At 40.3% G+C, this 27,496-nt stretch overlaps 1 protein-coding gene across 1 annotated transcript; it reads right to left on the bottom strand.

The window, feature by feature from the left end:
* TTLL8 (tubulin tyrosine ligase like 8) lies at positions 1-25,691 on the bottom strand. Its single transcript, XM_056846010.1, has 14 exons — positions 25,616-25,691; positions 24,759-24,854; positions 20,081-20,172; positions 17,669-17,825; positions 15,374-15,441; positions 14,884-15,012; positions 14,024-14,138; positions 12,288-12,404; positions 9,710-9,890; positions 7,386-7,534; positions 6,125-6,371; positions 3,613-4,048; positions 1,710-2,184; positions 1-62 (listed from the first exon to the last, which is right to left on the bottom strand). Exons 1-14 carry the CDS (start codon positions 25,689-25,691, stop codon positions 52-54), a joined length of 2,349 nt encoding a protein of 782 aa, XP_056701988.1. The 3' UTR covers positions 1-51.
* Positions 25,692-27,496: the final 1,805 nt, after the last annotated feature.

Consider the following 27,496-nt stretch of genomic DNA (forward strand, 5'->3'; position numbering starts at 1 on the left):
AAGCCCCAGATGTGTTCATGATTCTTGTCCAGTGGATCACAGTCCATGTATTTAAGTTAGGGCTGTCACCCAAAAAACACAAAAATAATTCATTAATTGTATGAGTTTAACTAGATTGAGTAGTTCATTAACAATGCAACCCTAAGAACACTTTACTAGGTGTAAATCCCATTGGAATAAATCTGTGTGGGATTCGGAGTAGGCCTGCTAGAGTTGCTGTCTTACAATGCCATCCTAAGCAGAGTTATACCCATCTAAGTCCACTGAAGCCTATGGGCTCAGACCTGTGTAACTCTGCTTAGAAGGGCACTATAATTAAATCAACCTAAATGTGCACCTCCATAAATAATAATTTTGAAGGTAAAGCATACTGTCTTTGTTTTGAAATTATGTCCATACATGCCCTGACCTGGATGGCCCAGGCTAGCCCAATCTAGTCAGATCTGGGAAGCTAAACAGGGTTGACCCTGGTTAGTACTTGGATGGGAGACCACAAGGAAGTCCAGGGTTGCTACACAGAGGCTGGCAATGGAAAACTACTTCTGTCCATTTATTGTCTTGAAAACCCAATGGGGTTATCCAGATGTTGTACAGCCATCAACAACTACTGCAAGGGCCTCTTCTAAGGTGACACCCCCTACCGTCTTTGCAAGTACTGACATTTTAAAAAAAAGAATAAACTGCTCAATTGATTAGGAACAGTTTTTGGATCTTTGATCCAAAGATTTTAGATCTATTAATTTAATCAATTAATTCACTAAGCACTTGAAAGTTGCAGTTATGATGAGATTTCTCAGAACTTCCCCTAAAGGAAATAATACCAAAATCGTTCAGCTGAAAGTATTATAAATAGCCCAAGTCCTAGGAATAAAAAGAAAGATCAAAGCCACTGGGATCATGTGAAGCTTTAGGGTGGTTACACACTAGTCAAAATTCACACAAGTACCAATGGTTGGATCCAACCAGCTAGTTTGCTGGCGAAGAAAGGAAGGGCAGATCCTCTTTGACGACCCAAAAATACTATGTTGTGGATTGTGGGACATCCATGCACAAAAGCCATATGGAACCAGGGCTGAAGTAGGGAGGGGAGTTGGGCAATATTCAGTGAAAAAGCTGGCTGGATCCAATCCCATCCTTAGCACACACAGTTGTAACAGCAGTCCCAGATGACATAGTCATCAATCTGCTGTTCTCCCATTCTTTCCCAGTCATGCTCCATGTTTTCCACATGAGGCATACATGAGAGTACAACTAGAATCAAATCAATCAGAACTGCTATGCAGATAGAGCTTAACAAGATTAGGTCCAAAGCATTATCTGCATATTTATTTATTTACTTACTTACTTCATTTATACCCCTGCCTTTCTCCCCATCGGGGACCCAAAGTGGCTCATGTCGTTCTCCTCCCTTTTCTCCTCATATCAACCCTGTGAGGTAGCTTAGGCTGAGAGTGTATGTCTGGCCCAAGGTCACCAACAGGCTTCTATGGCAGACTGGGGATTTGAACCTGGGTGTCCCAGATCCTTGTCTGACACTATAACCACTACACCACGTTGCTAAAGAGACCTTGTTCAATTTTCTTAAAAAAGAAATATTTAAGTATTGACTTGATATATATATATTATCATCTGACAGCTGTAGGGTTTAGAGTGATATTTCAGCGTAAGTAAGCTGTCACTTATATCTGGATCTGTCTATGTGAATTTACCTGTCTCTGTAGAGGGCTGAAGTAATGCCCAATCTAAGGAATGCATCTTTGGAGAACAAGTGGCTCCTTGGCTTCCATGCTGATGACTGGGCTCTTTCATTCCTGCGCTCTTCTTTTTATCAGTGAAAGGTGATGCTTCATGGCCATCAACTAAGCGAGGAAAGTCTATTGGCTTGACCAGCTTTTTCGGGACAGTTTTCACTTTAACATCTTTGTCTTGCGGCTTCTTGAGCGTCTTGGGCAAAGTGCAAGAGCTGCTGATTCTGTGTTTGGATCTTACATTTTGCTGCTTGTCATTGACAGGTGTCATGGACTCCCTTTTATTCTCTTGGTTGGTTGTAGACTGTGGCAAGCACATCAGTGGTTCAAGGAAATTAAAATTACTGAGCGTAGACATGTGCTTTTTCAGTCTCCGAACACTGATTCCCTCAACCAAAAGGTCTGTAGGATTAAATGGGGGTATGTCCAGCATAGGCTATAAGGGAAAAAAACAAAGACTTTTACCTGGTTTGTTTTTATTATAAAAATTGAAATTAGGGTGTTAAATTGTTTATTTCCACAACATGTACACAATATAGGATGCCTTCTCAGTTGCCACCTGGAAATAAATGGCACTCTATATCTGGTCGTCCACTAGATTTCAATTTATTATTCCAGAGTCTGAATATCTCCAGAAACCATCTCAAAACTTCTCCCCCCATGTTGGTTCTCATTAAGTTTATACCAAGGCCTGAAAGAGATTAATTCTATTCAGTTGGAGGCCGTGAGCTGTTAGTGAAAGGCGCTGATGGCCATAGTTTTTCCTATGTTCTCCTCTCCCAAGCAGTCCCATCTTACCACAGGAAAGCTGATTCCTGAGGCTGTAGAACCTGCATGGAACAATAGCCACATAGGTTGAGGGATGCAGTGAAAGGGAAGAATCACCTTTCCTGCCTTGTCCATCAGTCTATCGTTTGTCGCTTTACTCTCTTCAGCACATCTTCCCAAACTATATAGCTATTAGATTATATAGGTCCTACAGTTCTAGGAATCAACTTTCCCAAGGTTGGAAAGGACTGCTGAGGTGGAGAGACTAAAGGAAGATTTGTAACCCTTGCACTCACATCTCCCTGGATCCAACCCATTGTTATAACACAGAACTCTGCAACCTTTTGCACTAGAACCACATCTATCTTCATATGAAACCAAATATGGCTCTTTTAAAAAAGTGAAATCTTTAGTATATTTGAGGGGGTAGATGAGACACCAGTATGTGATAGGAATGGCCAACAAAGATCTTTGAGGAACTTCTTGGAGATGCTTTACAGAAAAATAAGGGGTAGAGGTGAACAGTCGCTAATAATCCAAATCCAAACCATGTGGAGATTTATAAAGGAGTACAAAAACAATCATGCAGGGTGCTCCTGCACATAATTCTTACTTATTGTTTGCCATTTCCTAATAAAGAACTTGCAACACCCAGTGTTTGGGCTGTGGAAAATTTATGGACTATCAATCAACATGTCAATTAACATTAATGTTAATTTGTATAGTTTAAGTTGTGCTAATGGGCTTTCTCCCTGACCTGGATGGCCCAAGCTAGCCTGATCTCATCAGATCTCAGAAGCTAGGCAGGGTTAGTACTTAGATGGGAGATCTTCAAGGAATACCAGGGTCACTATACATAGGAAGACAATGGCTAACCACCTCTGTTAGTCTCTTCACACACACACAGTGGGCTTCTTTATACTGAATGTTAATTTATCCCTTATTCTGAATTTTGAAGTAATTTGGTATTCCCTAACAGTATTCAGTCAGATTTTTAGGATTCACGTTTCAAAATCTACATCTAAATACAGTTGATTTGACTATCTGAAAATTTTGGAATCTACCAAAGTACAGATGAAAATTAATCAATACCTACCTGTCTCCAGAGAAGTTCATATTTCCCAATGTCACAGATTTTGTCATGCTTTCGGTCAATAATGACTTTGATTGTATCTTCTTGAACCTGAGTGCATAGATCTGATGTTATTGGGGTAGAAGGGAACATTGTTGGACTACTATTGATTTCAATCAACCAAGGTTTAAAGTCATCCCCTAGAATAAAATCCGCCCCATAGAGTTCAAAGCTGCTCCTCCGCGGTTCAACTTGGTCCTGCACCACCTTCATTGTACAGATTATATTTTTTTTCATGGATGGATAGATAGTATTATTCCAGATATGGCCAAGTCCTCTCTTCTTTAAATACTCTTGGAATTTGCTGCTTGTCCACATGTTGTGATATGGTAACTGGGGACTGCGGTCTGCGGCATTCTTGTAATTTTTCTGGATGGAATTATTGCACAGGTGAATGGAGCTGTGAAGAATGTACACAATAATTACTCACATGAAAAATATTGTGCAGAAATGAAGAATGAACCATCATCTTTCTAAAACATTTAGAGGAAATAGAAGAAGAATATATTCCACTTTCTTAAAACTACAATTCCATTTACTTTGTTTGATATTAAATACTTGAAATACTGCATTGAATGCAATGGTTCCTTTCTAGCGAGTGAGGGATTTACCACCAGAGGAAGACTTTGTCCATTGGAGAAAAGAGTACATCCGCCAATGGAAGAGTCCTCAGCACCAATTTGCATGCTGTAAATTCCACGTGGCGGACACATGGGTCGTTTATGTATGAGAGTTTTACCTGAGGATCGTTGCTAGCTGGACCCACACTTTCCTGTTGTGAATCTATGCACAAGCTCAAATCAAGAAGCATTTGAGTCCCCGCCCCTTGATACACTGCTTTGTAATTGGCTGTAGTGCTTACTGTGAGAGAAACGTCACCCTCCCCCCACAGAAACCCACGTTCTGTGTTAAAAAGCATTTTAAAAACAAAAACGAAACAGAGCTCTCTAAAAGGAATGGGGGTGGGGGAGAGAAACCCAAGCTTCTTTTTTAAAATCCTTTTTTTCCCGCTCAGAAAGAACTCCAAGGAAGCAGGAGGCATGTGAATTGCTCTGTGAGAGAACCATCACTCCCACAAGCTTCCATGTCCCTCACTTTGCCTTATGCATGGTGATTACACCCAGGCTGATTTCAAGGGAGATTGAAGAGTCGGGTTATTAGAGGAATGCGATTTGCGAGGGCTGGCTGCGAGGTCATCTCTAATGGATGGGAAACTCATGCATAACTCCAAGGAAAAACCGAGACAGACTGGGGGAAAATGTGAGTGAAAATACCCACGCATAAATGACCATGGGCTATTGACAGACAATGCTCTGGTATTCCCATGGCGGAAATCCACAGGCATGTGAGGGCCTGCATTGGATAGGAATGGAGGCATGTGGGGAAAGGGCTTAAGCCTTCTCCCAGTGCCCTTTTTTCAATTTGAGATATTCACAGTGCCACTGTTTGCCCTGTTGTATCCTTCAGTACACGTAAGTTTTTCCAACAGGGCAAATAGCTGTTCCCTAGGGCTTAAATTCCCTTTCCCTGAGCACCATGGTCCTGATCTAAATCAGGCCAGCACATGCTTAGGAATTAAGTTCCAAGCATGGTTCTCCAGGCACATGTTTTATCAAAAGTTCTCCAAGTGGGCTCATGAAGGAGCGGCATAAGGATCTGGTAATGCATGAATCAACCCTCATTTAGAGAAAGGGAATCACTGGAGTCAACCAAAGGGTACAGTCCAGATTTCTTGGCACTAGTACATAGTATTCAATAGAGGAGACCTGTTTTAAAATTGTTCTGTGCTGTAAAATGAAGGGATGTGGAAATTGTTATACCATAAAAGATGACTGGGTTACATGGCTTCATTTCCTAGCACCTACACTGATTTCTGATATGCTTTGCTGTTAAATTGATTTGTGTCTGAATCATTCTCAACCATAAAAGGGGGATTTAAAAATTCTTCAAAAATAAGGCAAACGTAGGGCAAGAGGTCTGATGCAAACTAGCTGAGACTAACCAGGCTCAACCAGTTTCATTTGTTGCATCGTTCTTACTTAGGAGAAGTTGAATGAGATCACATGCAATTAGCCATTGTTTCAGTTGGAAATTAGTACTAAAGAAGTTAAGCTGAGATTTTAGCAGACAATTGAAATAACATTATGTGCACTCTTCAGATAAACAAGGTCAATCTTTTAACTTTTCTCTGCTGTTACAATTCCATTTTCAATTCTACTTCCAAACTCCCTTCAACCTAAGGTACATTGCAATCCTATTCAGAATTATTCCAGTCTAAGACCATCAGTTTCCATGGGCTCAGACACTGTAAAAACAGCTTTATAAAATAAAACCAAATAGCACACATTGGCTTCATTAAATTGTAATGCTTTTCATAATGGCAGCACTGTGACAAGCAAAAACAAGATTTTGTCTCATTATTCATTCAAATGAATTTTGTAAAAAGTATTCTCCTCATATACATTCTCTCGGTTACCTGTGTAGATCGTCTAAGGAAAAACGCTGAGTGGAAAATCTCAGATAGCTTTCTTTGTAGAACCATACAGTCAGAGGATTCCAGTCTGTGACAAGAAACCACTGCCTAATATCAAACTTTGTATCATAAATCAACAGTGGTGACTCAATGTACTTTTGGACCACCCATTTATGATCCTTTATTGGAAACTGATCAGATGGTTCAACCAGTTTTAGTATATCCTGTAGTCGATTCTTACATACTATTTCTGGAAGAAGAAGAAAAACATGAGAACAAACATGTTAATATCTAAACGAAAGTATACTCTAAGAAATAAATGAAGATCTAACTAACTGGAAGTTAATTCACAGTGAGTAGCCGTGTTAGTCTGTTTGCAGTAGTCAAAAAGGGCAAGAGTCCAGTAGCACCTTAAAGACTAACAAAAATATTTTCTGGTAGGGTATGAGCTTTCGTGAGCCACAGCTCACTTCTTCAGATACAGCTAGAATGTGAATCCATTGGTCCTTAAGTAGAGGAACAGTATGTAAATGTGAATAGCAGGCTTGATGGGATTAGGTGTGATTGATATATATATATATATATATATATATATATATATATATATATAATAACTGGAATATGTATATGGCAGAGAAAATGAATACAGAGAACCTTTTCTCCCTCTCCCATAATACTGGAAGCTAGTGGTACCCAATGAAATTTATGGGCAATAGTTTAATGGTGGACAAATGGAAGTCCTTCTTCTCTTAAAAAGTAATTAAAATTGTGGAATTTTCTACTAACATGCATAGTGATGAACCACTAACCTAGATAACTTTAGTTGGAGATTAGACAGATTCATGGAGTAGAGGTCCATCATTGGCTGCCAGACATGGAGACTAAAGGGAATCTCCATAGTCAGAGGTAATAAATCTCTCAAACCCAGTGCTAGGAGGCAACATCAGGCAAAGACCTTGACCTTTATGTACTGTTTGTTGGCCCTACAGAGCAACTGTTTGGCCACTGTGTGAAGCAATATGCTGGACTAGATGAACCGTTGGTCTGATCCAGCAGGGCACATCTTAAGTTCCTATGTACTTATGTGTAATATTTGAAGCTCCTAACCATTTTCTTTGTAAATAGTACCTGTGTAGGGTCTTGCTTTGAATTACCATGAGTAAGGGAATATTTTACCCATGAGAGACACATTCATTTGTTTACCAATTCTAAATGAAGAACAACTTTAGTACAGAAGGGTAAGGGGAAAAAACTGTATGCCTACCTCTGCCACGAGATTTTGCTCCAGGTTTGATAATCCAGATGTTGTGGAGACCATCGATACCATGCTGAGGGTGTGCTAGCATAATTTTATGCAAAATCTTGTGACACTGAATGAAATAGTTTTCTGCATTGCAAATCACTGCGCCCTCACTGGAAACAATCCAAAAATATTAATATATTTATAAAATTTATTTTAAAACTTGGTTATTTCAAGCAAGGAGTTTGTGAATTAATAAAGAGGGGGAAATTCTGAATAAACTAACTTTTAAAATATTCTCCAAAAGCAATATTTGATTATGTTTTCACTGGAACACACACTTGGGTCCTCTTTTAATTGATTCAGGAACCATTGCATAGATTTATTGTGGATTAGAATTTTGATTTCACTCATAAGCATGAAGTGAAGCCACCATGTACTGGGCTGTATCCTTCCAGCATTTCCATTCATGAAAGAAAGAGGAAATGGCCCCCTTTTGAACACTTAAAAGGTTGTGTTGGAGATTGTGGGATTCCTGTGGACAAAAGTCACATGGGATGGTGGCTACAATGAAGAGGGGAACAGGAAAAGATTGAGTGGGAAAACTGATAGGGTCTAATCCATACTGTGTGTAGCTAAAGCTGTAAAGGGGTAACATGCATAATTAATTGTGCAGTTTGAACAGTGCGTGTGTGTATCCACCTTTCTCACTGAAATTCAAGGTGGGTTACAGTGTTATAAAAGACAATGTACTGTGTACTATAAGTACATAGTAAAAAAGTACATATAATACATATAGTAAAAAAGGCAATAAAATAAAATTACACAAATTAAAGAAAAATGAAATAAAAACAGTATAATATATTACATAAACTGGAGTTCTCACTTAGAGAACCAAGATACCATAAATTGGATGTAACAATTAAAGGATGCTGAACCACAAAGTATACTCCATCCAATAAACAATGCAGAATAAAGTATAGTTTAGAAAACCAATCAATTTATTTCTTTCTGCCATCAAGCACAGCCAACAGGTTTTCAAGGGAAGAGATGTTCAGAGGTGGTTTGCCTTTCCCTGCCTCTGCATAGTGACACTGGTATTTCTTGGTGGTCTCCCATCCAAATACTGACTACAGCCAACCCTGCTTAGCTTCCAAGATCTGATAAGATCAGGCTAGCCTGAACTAGCTAGGTCAGGGCACAATATCCATAGAGCTCCATTAGAATAGTGATGGGTGAAGTCTTCTTGGCTTAATTCAAAATAGGGAAATTCCATTTGGAAACCCAATGTGCTTTTGGTGAGTTTCTCAATGGCTGCTATGCCAAATGAGTCCCAACCTCTCCTAAGAGCTGCTGATCAGTGCTCCCATAGCTGCTTTCCCTGTTGTGTTACCTGTTCTTGCAACATTTTCAATCACAAAAGCAGTAGAAGCAGCAAAGGAGGAAATCTGAAGGCCCGAGGCATCTCCCTCGCTCCTCCCTCGCAGCTAGAATATTAATATCCCAAGTGCCAAGGACCCTAGGAAATACAGTATTTTACATGGGGAAATGCATGGGACCATAAGACCGATGCTTTCCTCTAGCCAAAAGGCTAGTATCAATGGAGAATAATACCACTGTTATGGAAAGACAGGGAAGGTTCCAGGGAGACTGTCTATACGGTAGCAAAGATATGGTACAACCAAGTGTTGCAAATAGCTCCAAAAGGCGGCATACCTTAGACTTACCCCTCTCTGCAAGAGGAACAAGTTATAGTTCATCAGGTATAGTTTAGGGATGAGCAATGTTGTGCCATGGAAACAATTGGGCTGGATGTCCATACCAGTCTTCCTGGGCATATCCAGTGGAAGGCTTAAAGCAGTGATAACCATTCATTGGTTTGGGAGCCACACATGGCTCTTTGACATGACCTTTGTGGCTCTTCTGAGGACTGTTCCCCAATCTGGCACTTGTCCCATTTTTCAGGCAAGTGGGCAAGGCAATTGCCCCGTAGGGAATGTGGTTGACAGATGATTCCACCTTGAAACGGCTGGCAGAATGAATAAGTTGCATGCCTCCCTGAGGTGTAGGTTTCACGCAAAGGATGGGAGTAAATGTGTCTGTTTCGGTTGATAGTGATTGTGAATGTGGCTCTCTGCAAGCAGCAGAGTGAGTAATATAGGGTTACAGGCACTTCTTCGATATTGGATGTATACAACATTCTGTTAAGAAAGTGGTCACTTGTTTAATCCCAGCTCCTGGTCTGTGGCTTTTTATTACTTTCCCTATGCCATTAGCAAGGAAGACTAAAGATACAACAGTTCTGCTTAGCATGGTTACTGCACTTTAACGGAGAAGAGAAAACTTACTGAACGAGGGAATAGTACTGTTCAATTAACTGATCCCATTCTGTGTCAGAAAGCACTGAGGAATTATCTGCCTCTATGTCAATGTCAGCATGTTCAAGTTGCTGTAGGTAGGTTTCGCACACTTTGAGAGCCATCTCTATTAATTTTCCTGGAAGTTCCTTAATGTCCGTTTCATTCGGATCTGTGAAACACAACAATTAACCAGTAACATACACTCTATTATTAAATCTTTCTGTGGTCAAGATTCCTTTGTTAGGGCCACAGAAGGGGAACCGCCGTTCAATCAGCATTTGAAAGCAGGGCACATGCAGTTAAGAAGGAAGAATATAGTGGCACACAAATGTGTACATTATAACGTGAACAGTACTTAGCAGAGATATTTTCCTCAAGCATCCACTGTTCATGCACAGATCCATGTATCTATCTGCAAGTGGAAATACCACATCTATGCTGCAACTGAAGCCTGCTTCAGCTATGTGAGGGGGCCTCAGAACTCTCTGAGGGCCACTTCCCCCCCCCCCATATACCACTTAGTATTGAAGCACCAGCCGGTATTGCATTAAAATCTCATTGCCTGAATTGTGACTGTTAGATCTGAAAATGTCCCATCTTGAGACTTTTCTTAATATTGGGCTGTTTTTGATTATGCATGTAAAAACATTTGAGTTTCCTGTTTATGGGGAAATACACATCTGATACTTTTGTGAGTCACTTACAATGTCATCCTAACCCAGTCTATTCATAATCCTACTAATGTAAGAACATAAGAAAGGCCCTGCTGGATCAGACCAAGGTCCTTCAAGTCCGGCAGACTGTTCACACAGTGGCCAACCAGGTGCCTCCAGGAAGCCCACAAACAAGACGACTGCAGCGGCATTACCCCACCTGTGTTTCACAGCACCTGATATAATAGGCATGCTCCTCTGATCCTGAAGAGAATAGGTATGCATCATGACTAGTAGCCATTTTGACTAGTAGCCGTGGGTAGCCCTATCCTCCATGAACATAGCCACTCCCCTCTTAAAGCCTTCCAAGTTGGCAGTTACTAAAGTCTGTTCAGTGGAGCTTACTTCCAGGAATCATAAACAGTGTCTTTTATTACAGAATTTGTTTTCTACTATCATTTTCTCCCTACCTCTCATAGGGCAAAAATTAAAGATTTACAAGCTATGGCCGCATAGGGTGAAACACTATATAACTCTTTCTCAAATATTGGGTATACTTGCCATTTTTCTTATAGAAAACAAATATATGTATACTATTAAATTCCATAAATATGCCAAATAGTACAATTTTATATACTGTGTTATAAACGATGCATTTTATGTTGTTAAATCAAGTAAACAAATTTTGGTTTGATAGAAAAGTATTGCACATTTTTCATTTTCCTCCCCCCAAATTTCTGTTGTTGTTTTTCTGGGAAAAAATAGGGAGGGGGAGAGTTTTTCCAAGGCTTCAGAATTTCCAGAAATTTTACATCCCTAGCCTTTCTTGCCAGAAAACTTCGAGAATGTGGAGTTTTTGTCATCCAAACAAACTCCATTGTTTGTTATGATCAAAGTTTCTTTCAGCTTGGAGAAAGTTTGCTAAATGAGATTATCCTAGGACTTCTGAGAATGCTATTGTCCTGACTAGTGGCTAAGAAGTTGAAATTCCTGGGGAAATGACTGAATTTAGAAATGTCTGCAATTAGTATTAACAAGGCCTGCTAGAAAAGAAGCTTCTCCACACTTTAAAACAGTTTGTGTCAACATAGAATGTCTAGGTTTCTTGGTCAAGAGTACACAGCTGATTTTTTAAAGGAAAAAATTAAAATATTCTAAAATAAACATCTCCTAAAATCACTATGACCACATGGCATAGAATGGTAAGCTGCAGTACTGCAGTCCAAGCTCTGCTCATGACTGGGGTTTGATCCCGACGGAAGTCGGTTTCAGGTAGCCGGCTCAAGGTTGGCTCAGCCTTCCACCCTTCTGAGGTCCATAAAATGAGTACCAGCTTGCTGGGGGTAAAGTGTAGATGACTGGGGAAGGCAATGGCAAACCACGTCTGCCTTGGAAACGTCGGGATGTGACATCACCCCATGGGTCAGCAATGACCCAGTGCTTACACAGGGGACTACCTTTACCTTTTAAAATCACTATCTAATAGTAAATTGGCTAAACCCTGTTTGGAAGATGGAAGCAACAAAACTAGGTCTCCTATAGATGGGGTAGGAGTCTCTACCTAGTCAAGAGACTTCAACGGAAAGCAGAAAAATATGGCTAAGAATTAACCCTCACACACATTCCACTCACACAAAATGCAATCCAAGCATGCATGCACAGTATTTTCCCCTACAGCAAAATGAATGGTGAAGACTATTTGGGCAGGAACTCCATGTTTGCATCGAAGCACCACACAGGACTTCAAACGAACAGCAAAAATGATTTATTTTGGTTGCTGGGGTGCATGCTATTATAGATTTCTGCACCTCAAAGAGAGAAAATTTTTGTACTTCTAAGCCAAGATTTGAATAAACACAAAAATGTTGAATGGATTTTTTGTCCTATGTTGGACTAATCAACATAAATGCTACCTGTTGTCTCATCTTTTTTATGAAGGCTTCCTGTACTTGGCTGGTCACGATCACCAGATCTGTCCAAATTGGCAACCCATTTGAGTATGGAGGATGCTGCTGTTTTCCTGAAGTCCTCTACAACAAAGCCCACAATATTATTTTAGACTATGTCCCATTCAATAATGCAAATGATAAAGAACACATTATCAGGAGATGTCATACAAATTTGGAGAAACCATCACCATATCCATAGAACATCAGTTAAAAATTCTGTTAGTTGCTTGCGCCATACATGTTAAACTGCAAGTGATACAGAAATCTAGTTGAGATTTATTTTATTTTGTTATTTGAATATTTATATCCTGCTTTTCTACTCAATGGGGACTCAAAGCAGCTTACATCAAGCTCCTCTGATGGATTTAAAGTACAGCCCATAAGCAACATCTCGAAAACAACATGAGCAGCTTATAATGAAATAGATTTGGGCACTTACAATGAATTACAAGGACAAAATTGCTTAACAGACTGACTGAGCTTCTTTAGTTCAGATCTTGTCATCTTAATTCTGATGTGATATTGCTGAGGGAGTTCCTAGGGCAGTGCTACAAGATTCAGCTTCTTTGGCTGGGAGAGAGAGAGCTCACTGGAGATTTACAGAGCAATTCTAAACTATACCATTCTAAGCCCATTGATTTCAGTAGACTTAGAAGGATGTAACTCTGTTTTAGGATTGCACTGCAATGGTATAATACTTGGTTATTTTTACACATATTCAGCAGAATATAATGGAAGCAAATACACTCCCTCAGCAGACAACACAGCCATTAATCATGTCCCATAAGACAGTAACTACATCTCAGAGTTATCTCTGACTTTCTCAACTTAACACTAAGTTGGAGAGGTACGACATTTTTAAACTTTGAAGGATAATCACACATAGGGATATTGCTTTCCCAACCCCAAGCTGGGCACCAATAGGAGCAAGATCTTCAAGTGCCACAGGAAAATTACCAGTGAAGAAAAGAAAGAGATTGGACTGGATTGCTGAGATAACATATATGAAACATAGTAACTCATCATAGAAATGCTAACTATTATGTTGTCCCACCCATTCCGGAGCATAGGGCTTTTCCACATTCTTTTGCCTCATCTCGAAGTTCCTGTTTCTTCAGGGGTTGTTTTTTTTAAGTTCCACACATGTTTTACTCCCTCTAGTTGTTGATTCAGTATAGAAGATTAAATCTAGTTTATTTCCCTGTTGGTTTATGCAGCAGCTTTTTACTATTCATGAAAATTGATGTGATATCGAATCAACCACTAGAGGGAACAAAACCTGTGTGGGATTTTTTTTAAGCAAACACTGAAGAAACAGGGACTTCGAGAGGAGGAAAGTGAGAGTGCATGGCAGCCATTTTGTAACTAGTCAGAACCCCGTGGCAACCATTTTTCTGGTGGTGCCCACTCCTTAGTCTCAAAATTCCAAAGTGTGCTCACTAGCTCATCAAGATTGAGAAACCCTGGAATATGCCAAGTAGAGATTGAGTATAACACATGCCAACATTGTGGTCCATTCTTATCCAAAGCCACCCATAAGCTCTGTGTTCATTGTCAGCTTGCAAAAGTCAGTGAGCACTGGGTCTTCAGGCAACAAAATAATTCAGCACATGTTAAACAGTAAACATAAAATACTCCATCATTTCAAAGCTATAACTCCATATCATTTTTAAGACTGAAACAAGAAATTCAAAACTCACGGATAAAATCATATTTTTCATCATCAACGCAAATGGCATAACAACGAGGGAAGAAAGCATTTGGGTTTGCTGACACATGCCATGGCAAATTTCTCATGTGCAAACAAAGTCCAATCTTTAAATGAAAGAAACATGTTAGTTATGATTTGCTGTATTAACATCGCATAAAAGTCAAGATGAGGCATAGTTATGTGGTTCCATGGAAGCAACTTTTTTGTCTGTGAGGGGAGAGTGCATGCTGGATTCTTTGACCTGGTGGGCTAGATGCTCTCCAAGCAAGCAAATTGGTGGAGAATAATGGCTTCAGGTTGGATCCAAACTAAATTTTCCATCAGCTTAACAGAACTTTCCTGCCTCTAACCTCCCACTGCAGCCCAATGATTGCCACAAAATGGTGCTCCTGTGGGATGGAGGATCATGAGAAAAGACATGATGGTAGTCTGGAATGAAAAGAGGGGAATGGTGGGAATTGCCAATTTAGTCTGGATCCATCATGATCAGGGAGTAGGTTCTCTGACCCCAAGAATTTTGTCTTGAAAGAAACTGGTGCACAGGATTACAGAAGTTGGCCCTTGTTGGGATAATTTGTTAGTTTAAGAGATTTTTGTCTCATCCTTCCTCCAGGAAGCTCAAGTACCTAGAACATGTTTCTCCACTTCTCCATTTCATCCCACAACAGTCCTGGTATATCGGCTAGGCAGTGGGAGATCACCTGACCTAAAGTCACCCAGTGAGTTCAATGATGAGTGGGGAGTTGAACCTGCCCCTTCCAGGCGTAGTCCAACTCCCTAACCACTATACCACACTGGCTGTAGGAATGTCATCATATAAGGATCCTCTCCACTATTTACAATACTCACTTTGGTAGTAAAGGAGCCTGTTCTTGCATAATGATTGAGCATCTGATCACTGTGGAGACTATAATAATCAACTGCATCTTTTTTTATAGTCCAATAGAAGGAGGTTTCTTCGTTTCTTACCAACCTAGACTGGCCGAAAAAGATTGTGTATTATGATTCCACATGGGAAATGTTACCCAGTGACAGCCAATATTATTGAACTGCCCTTTTTTTCTGCTATGCTATGAAAAAAGCAGTTTGTTCATTTTAGAGGAACACTCTACATCTAGTAACTGAGAGCCAAAATCAAAGCAGTTTCTATTCTTATGCATTCTAAAACTAAATAATCTGAGATGTCATTTTGAGTGTAAATCAGAATAAGTGTGCTTGGTCATCACTAAATGAGGAACACTGGGGGCTAAATCTAGCCCTGCAGCCTTTTAACAATCAGATGCCAAGGAAATAATATCCCCAGAACAAAATATTACAATAATTACTTCTGTAATCTTACCATTATATCATGGATGTCGCCTGAATTGTGATGACGAATTTCCTCTTCACGCGGGGCAGGTTTGCTCTCTTCAAGGAAATAATATAAAACAACAGAACAGAAATAAGCATTCTACAGACAAACAGGTTGCAGCAAAGCAAGGTAAACAACGGTTCTAAGAATATTTATTTATTAGTTTGTTTAAAATATTTACATCCTACCTTATCTCCTTAGACTCAAAGCAGTTAACAGTGGAGCACCAAGTTGCAAAAACAATGCAACAGTCCATTAACAGGATAAAAACAGTGTACTGGTATAAAATGCACACATTAAACATACAGCCAAATCTGCCAAAGCAGTTTATTTTCCACTAAATGCCCTCTGAAGGAACCCTTTTTTACGTGCCTTCCTGACGACAAAAAATGAAGGTGCCCTCCATACTCACTCCGGCAGGCCATTCCAGAGGACTGGACCTACCACAACAAAAGCCAATGACCTAGCTAGAGTTGCCATCCGCCTGCCCCAGCAGGCAACTGCCTGCTAATCTACTCACTTGCACAATAATACTAATTGTCTCAGCAGGATGAAATGGTGGGGATGCATTCAAACCGGGAAGTGATGGGTGGTGCTCTAGGAATCTCCCTAAATATCTATGGTAAGGAACATAAAGATTTGGGGGGGATTCCGAGAGCCTTACCCACCACTTTCAGGTTCAGATGCATTTCCTCCATGGATTCCCAGAGTGCCACCCAGAAGTGACACAATTCCCCACACACATGTTCTCTCACTGTAACAATCAGCAGGCCTGGCAATCCTAAACCTAGCTGTTGCTATACAGCCAATCCTACAGGAGGTCACCACAAGAAGAAGACTATCTGAGGCACATAGTTGATGCCTGGGAGTATACTTGAAAATGCAGTTCAAAAAGCATTAGGGGGTAGGTCATGAAGGCTTTAAAGTTAATAACCAGAGCTTTGAATATTGTTGAAGGCTTTCACGGTCAGAGTTCATTGGTTCTTGTAGGTTATCCGGGCTGTGTGAAATTAGCTTTGGATTTCACACATTAACAGATCACTTCAGGTTACAATGGTTCCATATTAACATACCACACCCTCATTAGCACATTATCTTGATACTTACAGGACAATGATTAGCACCTTATCTTTGATACTTTTTGCAGGACAATGATTCAGCTCAAACCCAACCCCTTTCTGACTATATATTATTCTTCCTACACACTTGACACTGAGAGACACTGTCCTTCAGTGTTACTCCTCTGAAGATGCCTACCACAGCTGCTGGCAAAACGTCAGGAAAGAAAATACCAAGACCACGGTCACACAGCCAGGATAACCTTCAAGAACCAAAGAGCTTTGAATAGTTAGTCAGAGCAATTTCTTTACATTCTCTGAAAGTATGTGAAATTGTATTCCCATCGCAGATTGTGACAGCAACCAAACATCTGAAACAAGGTATATATGGTAATTAGGGGTGCCAAGTCTCCCACTTGGCAAACCCGGGCCCCCACTGCTGTTTCATGGAGCAGTGGGAGCAAAATGGGGGGGGGGATTTGTGTCACACCAACACTGCAAAATCACTTCCAGCACAAACTGGAAGTGACGTCATTGCTTCAGTTCACTCCCATTGTGGCATCGGTGTGATGCCAATCATGTAGGTCCCCACCCCCTTGCAATCTCCTGCCAGGTTCCAGCACTGGGCTGGCAACTCCTGCTGTTAATACTGCTGTTAATACTGCTGTCATGTAGTTAGAAACGGTTTGACCAGAAACCCCCATGATGAAAGGAAGGTAGAGGTTCATATTAACTCAGGTTCACCAAGCCTGAGCACCTGAGATTGTTTGAAGTATATGGAGTCAGTCCTGTAACATATACAAAAGCTTTGAGCATGTATAGACTGTGTTTCTCTCAATTCCCGATAACTATCTTGAGTCTTGTGACCTAAACCTTTGGGATATGAAGTCGGCACTCTATCTTCCTTCCTTATTGACTTGAGCTCCACAACATTTTATTAGAAATTAAGAAAGGGAAGGAGACCAGCCCCACAATGAAGAATGCATGCCTATTATAAACTAAGGAAGACTCATGGGCCATTTATACTCTTAGAGGGGTAAGTCTGTAAAAATTCATTTGCATTTTTAAGTATTTTGATCAATGTTAGATGCAATCTTTAAAGACTACCGCTGTACCCATGCTTATTTTTAATCAAAAAATCATAATAGGGAAGTGAAATTTGAAAATTTTATTTCCAAGACATATCCCAACTTCAATGCAAATGAAAAGATATTTAAATTCCTACCATTTTTCCCACCATTGTCACATTCTGTTTCATTCCCATCTTCTTTATGTTCCTGAGGTTCATATTTAAGGGGGTACTTTCTTTCCACCCACCCTCTTTTCCTTAAAGAATTACGGATTACAGGGTAAGGTCCAGAGATGGTAAATATTCTTTTTTCCTAAAATCAAAGCAAACACACTTGAGTCAATATGAAAGAAGAACAGGAGAGATTAGAACAGTAATATAATGGAACAGCTCAGGAGGTCTCTTCTGTAAGGGATAATATTGTAGCCTTTTGCAATGTTTATCATATGTATCACCTCCCTTCCTTTACTGCAGTGTCCTCTTCCTTTGTAACCTTCCGTCTTCATTATAGTATTTCACGTCTTAGACCGTTTTTGTTGCCTTGGGCAGCTTGTATTTACATTTATTTCTATTTTCTGTAATCCCCAGCATTTCCAGTTAAGGAAATCAGGTAGCAGGTGTTGTGAAAGACCTTTGCCTAGGACCCTGGAGAGCTCCTGCCATTCTGAGTAGACAATACTGATCTTGATGGACCAAAGGTCTGATTCAGTTTAAAGCAGCTTCATGTGTACATGCAAAGCTGATGCTCTGTCATTGAGCCACAGCCCCTCCCAAAGTTAACATGGCTTAAAAAAGAAGGGAACCAGTGCATATTTAGCATTCAGATCAAATTTTGTTCAGCGCTTTAATGAAATCTTTTCCCATTACAGAAGTGCAGCATTAGGCACATATCCCAAACAGAGTTAAGTGTAATGAATCCCATTAAGATCAATGGGCTGATTTGCCTGCATGAGGGCCCTCTAAGTAGGTCTTGGTGTGATGAGCAAAGATATGCATGTTTTCACAGACTTTTGTCATCTTGGCCATCAATCAGAATTTAAGGTTTTTGGTATCATGCTGTTTACTGTAATTAAAGTTTGAGTGATGCTTCGATGCCTCCATCTTTGCCCCAGCCTTACTGAAAATTCTAGAAGAGTAGCCATGTTAGTCTGTTGCTGAACAACCAATTGGAGTTATGTGGCACCTTTAATAACTGCTACCACAAGTAATACAAGATTCCTTTTTATTTTATCCTTGCCCCTAGGGTTGCCAGGCATATGCTGTTACATCACTTCCTGGGAAAACCTGGGTTTGATGGAGGGTAGCTCATGCCTGAGTTTTCCCTGGAAGTGATGTAATGGCTCATGCAACACTGCCATTTAAAAAAAAAATTCTCCTGCTGCCACTTGGAGCAGCAGTGGGCAACAGAATCTGGGGGCAATCTATCTGGGGGACTGGTAAGCCTACCACAGTAACAGTGCATTCCTTAGGAGAGTTCTCATGAAATAGCTAGGGTACCCAACTCTGGCTTTGGACATTCCTGGAGATTTGGAGCCAGTGCCTGGGGAGGGCAGAGGTTGGGGAGAGCTAAGCAGGGATTTGATGTCATACAGTCCACCTTCTGAAGCTGCCATTTTCTGCAGAAGAATGTGTTTCCCCCAGATAAATGATAGCATTGAAATACGGAATGCAGCTTGAACTTTGTACCCTCGGGCTGGGGTAAAACATTTGCAAGGAATTGTTTAAAATTATGTGTAGTTAATGATTGACATTCTCATTGCTGAAAAAAAGAAACTGTGGGCAAGTGAAAAATCAGTACATGCACACATAGAATGACACAGGCCGCAGAAGATAAAAAGAATACTGTCAAAATTATAAAAGGATGAGGGGAAAGTTAAATGATTCTGCAAGAAACTAGTTAATGTTTATTATGGTCAGGATTTAGAAAAATAAGCCAAGACCATGCTTAATTTGAAAAAGGGTATATGGTTTTTACTTCCTTGATTTGGTTACAATTCAGTTTTGTGGAATTATGTAAACTGTTTGTTGGTCCTTCTTCATATTTCATGATCAATAATACTCTACCTATTTATTTATTTAGGGTATTTATATACACCACCTTTCTCTCAACACAGACTGAAGACTGGTGGTAGATTACAGCAAACAGTATATACAAAATAATCATGTATTTGAAAGTATTGCAAAAACACCATTAAGCAGATATACCAGACCCCACATCAATAACCTTTAAGCTACCACATAAGTTCTCTTAAACTGCTTTGTTTTACAGCTCCACCAGAAGGCCCCAAGGAGAGATGCTTGCCTCATCCTTTCCCAGAGGCTGTTCTACAGCATGGGGCACTTACAGAGGGGCCACTCCATAACCATTGTAGTCTTGAGAGCAGATGGACTGCTAGAACACCAAGGAGCACAATTGCTAGCTGATCATATCAGCAGGGACAATCCCTTCATCCATGTTCGTTATCCTTTGTTACTATAAAATCATTAAATGAGGCCAATAGGTAGGGCAGAAATGCAGTAAATAATAAAAAACAGTGTTGATAAAAACACATTGGTAATCATATATACCCTGATGGCCTTTTCCGTTAAAAATCTTGCCAGCTTGTATTTGTCTATTTTGGGCGGTGGTGGCAATTCATCCACAGATTTCTGAGTTAGATCTAAAAAATATAAAGAATAATGTTAGGTTACCTTTTGCAGAAAGTGCAAAAAAGGGAATCCAAAATTGGCTTAAATTGGTTCTCATTCGTATGCATTTAACCTGTACAGACACCACCATTTAGTGCCGGGTTGTAGTATCAAGTCGAGGGAAGATTTCAAATTTTTCATTCCAGGTTTAGTGCCCTTCACAGGAATGCATCATTGTGTGTATGTCTGTGTGTTTTAAAGGACACTCCCTCCCTCCACGCTCCAGATGAAGATCCCAGGAAAACACCCTCTTGCCAATTCACAGCTCCTTTGTCCTGTGAATAGGAGAATTTACTTGTCTCTAAAATGGGTATGCTTTCTTGTATCTGCTGGTAATTTGCATGGAGCATCTCAAGATGAGAGTTACAGCCCCTTACTCAGTGGGGTAAAATATCAACAACAACAAAATTCCCCTCCCTACAGCAGTTCTTTCTGACCCTGAGAAAATTGATCACCAGGGTCATGGGACCCACATGCAGAATGTAGAGACGCTTTGAGGATGGGAGGGGGGTGAAATCACCCTCTTTCTATCTTCTGCAAGTGCCAGTTTCACCTCCTCCATGCAGCCCCTAACTAGGGCTACCAACATCCAGATGGGGCCTGGAATTACAATTGATCTCCAGATGACAAAGGTCAGTTCCCTAGAGAAAATACTGGCTTTGGAGTGTGGACTGTATGGCATTATACCCCGCTGAGCTCCATACCCTCCCCAAGGTGCACCCCCCAAATCTCCAGGAATTTCCCAACCTGGACTTGGCAACCCTAATCCATGTGGCTATCAGTCCTCATGGAGGCTACACCCCAGGAAATAACTTTCCCTGGATTGGAAGAGACTGCAGGAGGAAAGAGTATGAGGGAAGTATCCACAATCATTTGTGCCTTCCTCTGTCAAACTGCATGATCCCAATCAGTGTATATTTTTTTCAAAGATATTAAAGAACAATATGACTCAAGTAAAACCCTGTTCCCAGCCTTATTCCCTAGTTTCTACTTTGCTGCTCCACATGGAATGGAGCTTTATTGGAGCGTTTCCACTTTTGGAATGTTGCCAGGGGAGAGATTTGGCAACAAATACAGTTTGGAACATTCTATACTAGCCACAGCTGAAGAAGCTGAAGGATTCTATTCCTATGGTTATTTCAGAAAGGGTTGTTGTGGGATTGCTATCCTGGATCAGGATTTCTTGTTCAGGAGACCTCAGGTTGATTCAGTTACACCACCTACCTGATGATCTTAAGCCACTGTGAGTTTACTATGAATTGTGAACTTTGCCCTCCTGATCATAATCACAATCCTGAAGGTTTTGGTCTAGACCCACACTTGAATTTTTCTTCGCAAATGAGGTAAGCCTGTAAACTTGTTTCTACATAGTTACACTCATGCTTGTGAGCCAATGGTTTGGTTTCACAGTGAGAAGTAAATGAGGTGGAGAGGCCATTGAGAAAACTGGAGGAATATCAGCTACATGAAGCAGGGGGAACTATAAGGAAAGCTTTGATAGTACTATTAGATTTCAAGGCTGTGACTCATGTATTTGTTACCTGAAAAGGGGCTCTTGCTATTGCTTTTGCCTTAATTAGCCATTGGTTGAGCCCTCTTGATTACAGAGTCATAGGCAAGCTTTCCTTGCTAGGTGGAGATGCCACATTTCCAGAAAAGGCTTCCAAGAAAACTCAAGAATCTAAGAGGCATTTAATCATCTACGCATTATTAGCATCAGAAATTTATAAGCTGAACACTAACGTTTTTAAGTTCATCTCTCTTAACCAAATATATGTTCCTTAAATTACAACCCTTTAATCACCCTCTTAAACTCAGTCACAGTAGGTAGGATCCTGCTTACATAAGGACTGTACATGTCTCCTACAATCCACTCCCTCAAACACTGGGAGAATTGATTCCCAGAATTTTAGGACTCAGGAAGACTAATAGTTCAAGGGGATGCAGTAAGGAGGAGGAAGGGGGAGAAATCCGCCTCCCTCTTCCAGAACTGTGGCTCCACAAATGGAAGTAGCAGCAAGGACAATTATCCTTTCTGCCTCCTCACAGAAGTCCACTGACCAACATGGCTAATTTTTCATGCAGATCTCACAACCTTAGCTTTCCTGGGGTCATTAAGGACTACTGGCATGGGGAAGTGAGAAAGACCCGCAACAATCAACACTTTCCACTAACAGATCACTGGATCCATCACAGTATCTAAAGAGAGTCCCCGCCTAGGATCACTTCAGCATGATAAAGGTGATAGTTATCTTGAAAAATCCATGCTGAACCTGGAGGGATCTTCAGTGGGCAGAGCAGTGGAGCAATTTGGAGATATCTCACTAGGGGGTGAGGTACCAATATCCACTTGTTTTTTTAAGCAGAAGTGTTCTAAAACAAGACATTCTTCCAATGAAAGTTGTTACATCTCAAAATTAAAAAGTCTTCACATTCTTCAAAAAGTATTCACATTCTTAAGTGGGACCAATCATTACTCCGTGTGTGCGTGTGTGTGTGTGTGTGTGTAAACACTTGCCTTACCCTAGCTTAGCTTGATTATATTAAAAATTGTAGACTATAGCCAATCAAGAGGTCATTATCTTGAATTTATTATCTATTTTTATTTCACCCTTCTTCCAGAGAGCTCCGGACAGCATACATGATTTCCCATCACCACCTTTTGCCTCAAAACAATCTTGTGAGGTAGGTTGGACTAACAGACATTTAATGACCTTGAATAATTCATTGACCAAGTACAAACAACCCAAGTACAACTAACTATGAGCATGGCTGCAATCCAGAGAACTGATTCATGCCCACCTAAGCGCAGGTACACCAGGTTTTTGACTTTTCCCATGAAACAGCACATGCCACACCACAAACTGATGTCAAAATTTCCTCAGAGTTACTGACTCCTTTGTTGTTGTTGTTTGTACAGCATGTTATAATGGTTAGAGTGTTGGACTAAGATCTCACAGACCCAGGTCCAAACACCACAACTAGGATTACCAGGCCATGCCTGGAAACTGGCAGGAACTTGGAGGGCAAGAACATGGCACACACATGGCATTGTGTGCAACATGATGTCACTTCCAGGAAAGCCTGGAAGTGACATAGGTAGCTCTAGGAATTGCTGGAAATTCTATGGTTTTACCATGGAATTTCCTGTGATTCCTAGAACTAATTGATGTCACGTTCAGGTTTTTCCTAGAAGTGACATCATGGTCCACACTACAGTAACTTTAAAAGAAATTCTCTTGATGTTATTTTGTGCGATGGCAGGCAACAAGACCTGCCACCAGAGTAGAAGGCCTAGCAACTTACTCCACACTTGGCTATGAAGTTCACTTGGTAACCTTGGGCCAGTTACCCTGTCAGCCTAAGCTACCTCACAGGATTATTTTTAGGATAAAATGGAAGAGTGAACAACACTGTACAATGCCCTGAGCTTCTTAGAGTAAGGGCACAATCAAAATGTACAGGGGATAAAATGCCTGGGCATGATCAGCCATATAGATCACTGGTGTTCCATTCTATTCACACACACACACAAACACACACACAGACAGAGGGTATCCTTCACACGCATGCCCTGAAACATTTCAGTTTGATGTGATCCCACAAGGCAGAGGCAAATATGTGGGTAAGATGATATCCTGCTTGGGTTGTCAGGTCCCCCACCCAGCTGCTGGCAGCTTGGCCCAAACTATTCTTTCACAATGGTAGCAGCCCATTTTCCTAACATAGAGCTTATAGGAAATTCTTATTTGCATATTCTTTTGCAAACTTAAAATCTCTTTGAATGAAGCTGGAGACAGTTAAGCAAGTGCTTCACTTTCCCACTTAAAGTAATGGGATTGAAAAGGGTTTAATGTTGGCTGGATTATGCCCAGTGTGGTAGCTGTTAGGTTTGGCTGTCTCCTAAGCAAGTGGCCTTGTCTGAGATTAGCTTTTGAAAGACTCCATTGATTATCAGACAAGATGCATCATTTTACAAACACCCCCATAAGGAAAGGGTCAATTCTCAGCAATTCGAGAAGGCTTGAATCAAATCTCCAAGGGTCCGATCCCATTGAATTACTTGTTGAATAATCTGTATGGAATCCCTTTTGTTTTGAATGGGTCCTATGGTGTATGGTGAACTGACCCTAGAAGCTAAAATGACTAAACTGAGGCTGTCGTACTTTGGACACATTATGAGAAGACAAGAGTCACTGGAAAAGGCAATCATGCTTGGAAAAGTTGAAGGCAGCAGGAAAAGAGGCAGACCCAACAAGAGATGGATTGACTCTATAAAGGAAGGCACGGCCCTCAATTTGCAAGATCTGAGCAAGGCTGTTAAGGATAGGACACTTTGGAGGACATTGATTCATTGGGTCACCATGAGTCAGAAGCGACTTGACAGCACTTAACACACACACATGGTGTAGATTAGTTAACCTCAAACTATTATTGAATGCTATTTTGAAGCCATTTTTCTCTCCATTCTCATTTGCTATCAGTACATTGCAACATTCACACACAACATTCAAAATAAATAGTCAAGAATGCCAAGAAAAGGGATCTGGAGACATACCAGGAAACAGTCCCTGGTGAGAAGAAACTACAGGAAGGCAATTGTCCACTGTGATTTTCAAGATTTTTTGAAGAGGGAGTTCCACCTTTGTCTGTCCTGTTAGAAAAAGAAAATGCATAGAAGAAACTACAGATACTGTGAGAGGATCTATAACAAAGGCAATTGAGATCCAGCATGATATTTTATTTATGGAACATAATACCATATTCATTTGTGACTACACAACAGTGAGGACAAAACCATCCAGCACATTGGTGGAAGAGACATCTTACAACAAAAACAATAAATCAACATAGCCATAATAATGTCAGATCACAAACTGAACAGAAATTTGAACCAAGATATTAGTGCTCTGATGATCCAAGGGGTATCTTGTCATAGTTCTTTTCACAGAAAATAGTTTTAGATGTGCACTTTAAAAAATGTACAGTTTGAATGTGACAAGTATGTGCATCAGGATAGATGGTGGTCTAGCTTCCTTTGAGTGTACTTATTGAAGCATAGGATCATAAAGTCACTTTTATGTAACATCATGCTGATCTATAACCGGACCAAATCTAGGACTGGATGCTATGATTCTCTTCTGCAAAGTCTTCCTCCAATAGAGAATGACTTTTTCAGATAGAGAAAGGCTTCCTCTGATGGAGTCTTTGCTTGTTGAAGGAAGTCTATCTTTGTTGGAAGAAGATGGTGGAAGTGGGATTCAACCCCTAGTGTTCAGCATCCGCTTTCCAACACTGGAGCATTATGTTCTCCAAGATTTCTATGGAAAGAACTTTCAAACCACGTTCTGTACCAATATACAATTTTTTCTATATGTTATTATCCTTTTTAAAAGATTATTTGCAAACACTAACGATTTTCTTCTTCATGTTTTGTTTCTTCGTTTATAGGTATCAGGAGTGGTTTTCTTTCAGCTTGTAGCCTGTTCATCCTGTCATTGTTATTTCACTTCTTGCTTTACTCCTGCAAATTAAGAAACACGAAATTATTTAGTTCATTTATGTATTTATTTATTTAATCAAATTTCTACCCTGCTCTCCCAGGCCAAGGCTGTCTGATTGGCTTTGATGAATACAAGCAGTCTCTCAACATGCAAGTAAAATATAATAGATTAACCTTACAGTAATGTACTTCCTTGGAATAAACCTTTCTTTTGTTCTCTCTCTCTCTCTCTCTGGCTCTCTCTCTCCCTGTCTCTCTCTATGTATTCATTGCTTGATGAAAATAATTCAATTTAAGAAGATTACTTTTGTTCAGGAATGTTTCCCCTTTCATAGAGATTGTAGCCATTTTGGTCCTCCCCCAAAAAATTAAGACTGACAAAATATCACAGAACAATAAAAAAAGGTTTTTTTAAATGTAAGGAGGAAAAAGATAATGCAAGTTCTGATGGACGGGCCTATTGTCTGCAGTTTGTAAAGTCTTAGGATGGGATACAGAATATGTTGCAGATAGGGTTGCCAGCTGTGGGCTGAGAAATTAATTATAGTAATTAATTACAGAGGGTACAAACAGCCACATTGGTCATCAGACAAATTCCAGAAAGAGAAGTTGTACAATACCCTTTAACAGGACCAACCAGAACATCACAAAATAGTGTGTGAGCTTTCAGGTTTCTGAGAATTCTTCATCAGACTGAATGTTCAGTACAAAAAAAGGGGGGGAGGAATAAATTACTTCAAAGCAAAGTTCAAAGTCTGCAGTGGTAGTCTTCATATGGAAGTATACACTGGATGAGCTTTGATGGTGCTGGGCATAAAACAAGTTTTAAAGTTCAAGTTGAACTAAGCTGCTGAGACAGGGAGAGAAAAGACTGGCATGGATTGCTGTGCATCATCTAAATGCATCATTACTTTTGTACATAAAAGGACTACCATCAGGTATTACATGTCTTTGAATTAACCATCCAAATCCATGACTATAACAGTTCCAGTGAAAATGAGAGCCAGCATGGTGTAGTGGTTAAGAGCAGTGGTTTGGAGCTGTGCACTCTAATCTGGTGAACCAGGTTGGTTTCCCCATGAAGCCAGCTGGGTGACCTTGGGCTAGTCACAGCTCTCTTAGAGCTCTCTCAGTCCCACCTACCTCACAGGGTGTCTGTTGTGGGGAGGGGAAGGGAAGGTGATTGTAAACTGGTTTGATTCTTCCTTAAGTGGTAGAGAAAGTCAGCACATAAAAACCAACTCTTCTATCTAAATATTGTCGAAGGCTTTCACGGTCAGAGTTAATTGGTTCTCGTAGGTTATCCGGGCTGTGTAACCGTGGTCTTGGTATTTTCTTTCCTGACGTTTCGCCAGCAGCTGTGGCCGGCATCTTCAGAGGAGTAACACTGAAGGACAGTGTCTCTCTCTCAGTGTCTCTCTTCTTCTATCATGTACCAGTTAATATGATCAGGTAAGAAACATGTCATTGAAATACATCCATAATTTTCCATTTATCTTCTCTTCTTAGCCAAAATACAATCTCAAATAGGAAACAACGTTGTGCTTCACAATCCTAAACTGCACTCGGTTGCCATAGTTCTCAATACATGAAGTAGTCTTCATTAAGGTAGCACAGGCTATCTGCTAGGAATTGAGTTCCTCCTGCTCAGCCCCTTTCAAACCAGACTTTTGTACCACCAACTGGATTGCCAGTGTATCATTTCTAATTGTTCTAGAAGGGAAAGCTCTGCTCATGGTTCTGTAAATGGTTTTATTTAGATTAATATGGAAAGCCAGTGGATTTCTTTCATA

The sequence above is a fragment of the Euleptes europaea genome, chromosome 3 (assembly GCF_029931775.1).
Source record: "Euleptes europaea isolate rEulEur1 chromosome 3, rEulEur1.hap1, whole genome shotgun sequence".
Taxonomy (NCBI): Eukaryota; Metazoa; Chordata; class Lepidosauria; order Squamata; family Sphaerodactylidae; genus Euleptes; species Euleptes europaea.

Bases quoted from the DNA above. Each gene is read 5' to 3' on its own strand.
- TTLL8 (XM_056846010.1), bottom strand. From the start codon at position 25,691: ATGAACAGGCTACAAGCTGAAAGAAAACCACTCCTGATACCTATAAAC. The intron at 24,855-25,615 runs GTTAGTGTTTGC...TTTTTCTAACAG, and splicing joins AAAACATGAAGAAGAAAATC to GACAGACAAAGGTGGAACTC. The intron at 2,185-3,612 runs GTAGGTATTGAT...TTTCCCTTATAG, and splicing joins ATGAACTTCTCTGGAGACAG to CCTATGCTGGACATACCCCC.